The 2,011-nt window shown below is 40.2% G+C and overlaps 1 protein-coding gene across 2 annotated transcripts in view; it reads right to left on the bottom strand.

Moving 5' to 3' along the window:
• Nucleotides 1-122: 122 nt before the first annotated feature.
• Nucleotides 123-2,011, bottom strand: part of LOC111370623 (mediator of RNA polymerase II transcription subunit 16) — a 12,072-nt gene continuing 10,183 nt past the window's right edge. For both annotated transcript variants that reach the window (XM_022992430.1, XM_022992431.1), the window contains 3 exons: nucleotides 1,764-1,940; nucleotides 1,248-1,625; nucleotides 123-623 (listed from right to left, as the gene is read on the bottom strand). In XM_022992430.1, the coding sequence (XP_022848198.1) occupies nucleotides 477-623; nucleotides 1,248-1,625; nucleotides 1,764-1,940 (702 nt within the window). In that variant the 3' untranslated portion in view covers nucleotides 123-476. The remainder of the gene's footprint in view (nucleotides 624-1,247; nucleotides 1,626-1,763; nucleotides 1,941-2,011) is intronic.

Below are 2,011 nucleotides of genomic sequence, written 5' to 3'. Positions count from 1 at the left end.
AATAATTAATTAGAAACTATGTGAGCATGAAGCAACCCCAGCGAGTTACCCTTGAGAATCTGAAGACCTTTAAAAGAATGGACGTGCCTAGCCTAGCCCAGGTACCATGAAGTACTGCAGTATAGACAAGCAACGTGATCATGTAATACTTTTTACTAGTAACAATGTACAAGATATCAACCCTAAAACCCACTACATATATATGAATTCTCAATATTCATAACAATCATCCAGAGACCCTAAAACACCTATATGTTACTAGGTATGTCATCTACAGAATTCCGTGTTCGCCCACAAGGCTTTTTATGCCTGAACCAAGAATGAATAATTCGACGCAGCAATTGGCCAAATCCTGTGACCAACACTGACTAGATGACTTGGGTGAATAAACTACAATACATCTATGTGCATACACATTGAGATGGTCAGCAAGACTCCAATCATTTGCATGGCTTGAAAGACCAAAGTGAAATATTCTACACGACTCGAACCCATGCTCCCCCACACATTGGGCATCCATATGCCCAGCGGCTGATCCACCAAGTTTCTTTCTCATTTTGATTAGAAGAAGCACTAGAACCAGGAGAAGCAAAAGCTGAAGTCTGCCGCAAACATCTTATGCACTGCATAAAAAATTAATAAGCAATGAGACAAAATTCAAACAAAGGATCATAAATTAGAAAGAAAAAGCTCATTTACAGCTGGCTGCAAACTAAAATTATTCTTTCTTAATCATTATTTTTTGGTTTTTGTTTCTTTAAGAAACTGTGTTTCAAAAGCACATTTAGACCAGCAAGACTGTTTGCCACCCAGCAGGAGGCGAAGTCCTAAACTAAAGCAAAAATGAAAGTCATGTGACTGCTTTGGGCCAGAAAATAGTTAGGTGACCTAAATAAAAATTGCTATAGGCCAGGCATCTAAGACTGTTTTTAACCTGGTAGGACTTTGATCATTTAAACAAGAACTTCCTCCATAAATACCGTTTGTCACAATCCAAGTTATCTTTTATCGACAAGGTTGCTAATGTTCTACCTACACACACAATCCCAGAAAACCGATTAACCAAGACTTAAGAGAGAACGACCTTATAGATTCTTCTACTCTCTAAGGTAAGTATTTGAATTGCATCAAGGTTCTCTAACTTGAAAGAGTTGCAGACGGGAAACAATATACAGAAGCAGGGAAATCAAGGACAAAACAAGCGAACTGGACAGCAAAATATCAAGTTCAACACCAACTGAAAGTACCTTGTACCAGACTCCTTCAAGCCCTGTTTTCCACACTGCTGTCACGACATCTCTTCGGGAACCCATAATACCATAATAAGCTCCAAGGCCGACCGAAGTGTTCAATCCAAAAGCTGCATCTCTTTCAGACATCCTACGTTTCCTTGGCCACAAACCACGAGCTCCATAATGAGAAACACGGTCCTCTGATGTCACAGAATCAAGCATATCTGATAAGCTGTTAAATCTAGTACCATCATCTGTAAGACTAGTATCATCCGGATCAGACCAAGGTCCCCCAAACATGTTCCTCTTGTGCCATTCTTCAGCTGGAGGATGGAGTTCCAACTCACGGAGAAGTAAACCTGCAGCATCAGCACCTCTAGGCCGGGGCATGTTCTGTAAGAAAATATATTAATAAATGGAGAATTCGTCCATTTATACACAACAGTTTTATTTCGAGTTCAACATCACTTCAGGCATGATGGCAAATAGTTCATGACTGAAAGCAGATATAGATTCAACGGACAGAAGTACCTGCATATGAGGGCCCAGAGATGCTTCTACAACCTCCGGCAAAACAGTGTAGTTTCCATCAATATAATGAAGACGGACCTGGATGTTGCTGCTTCCAACCTGAGAAACGGGCAATGGATGTACCAGAACTGCCGTCCTCCGGCAGAGATCCATGAGTATAAGAAAAAGAACCTTCACCTGGATAATCCAAAATCGTCCAATAATATGAGAAAGGGGACTATCATAAATTACAATAACTCCAAAAAAAA

The sequence above is a fragment of the Olea europaea genome, chromosome 21 (assembly GCF_002742605.1).
Source record: "Olea europaea var. sylvestris chromosome 21, O_europaea_v1, whole genome shotgun sequence".
Taxonomy (NCBI): Eukaryota; Viridiplantae; Streptophyta; class Magnoliopsida; order Lamiales; family Oleaceae; genus Olea; species Olea europaea.
This window is presented reverse-complemented; position numbering and strand designations above follow the sequence as displayed.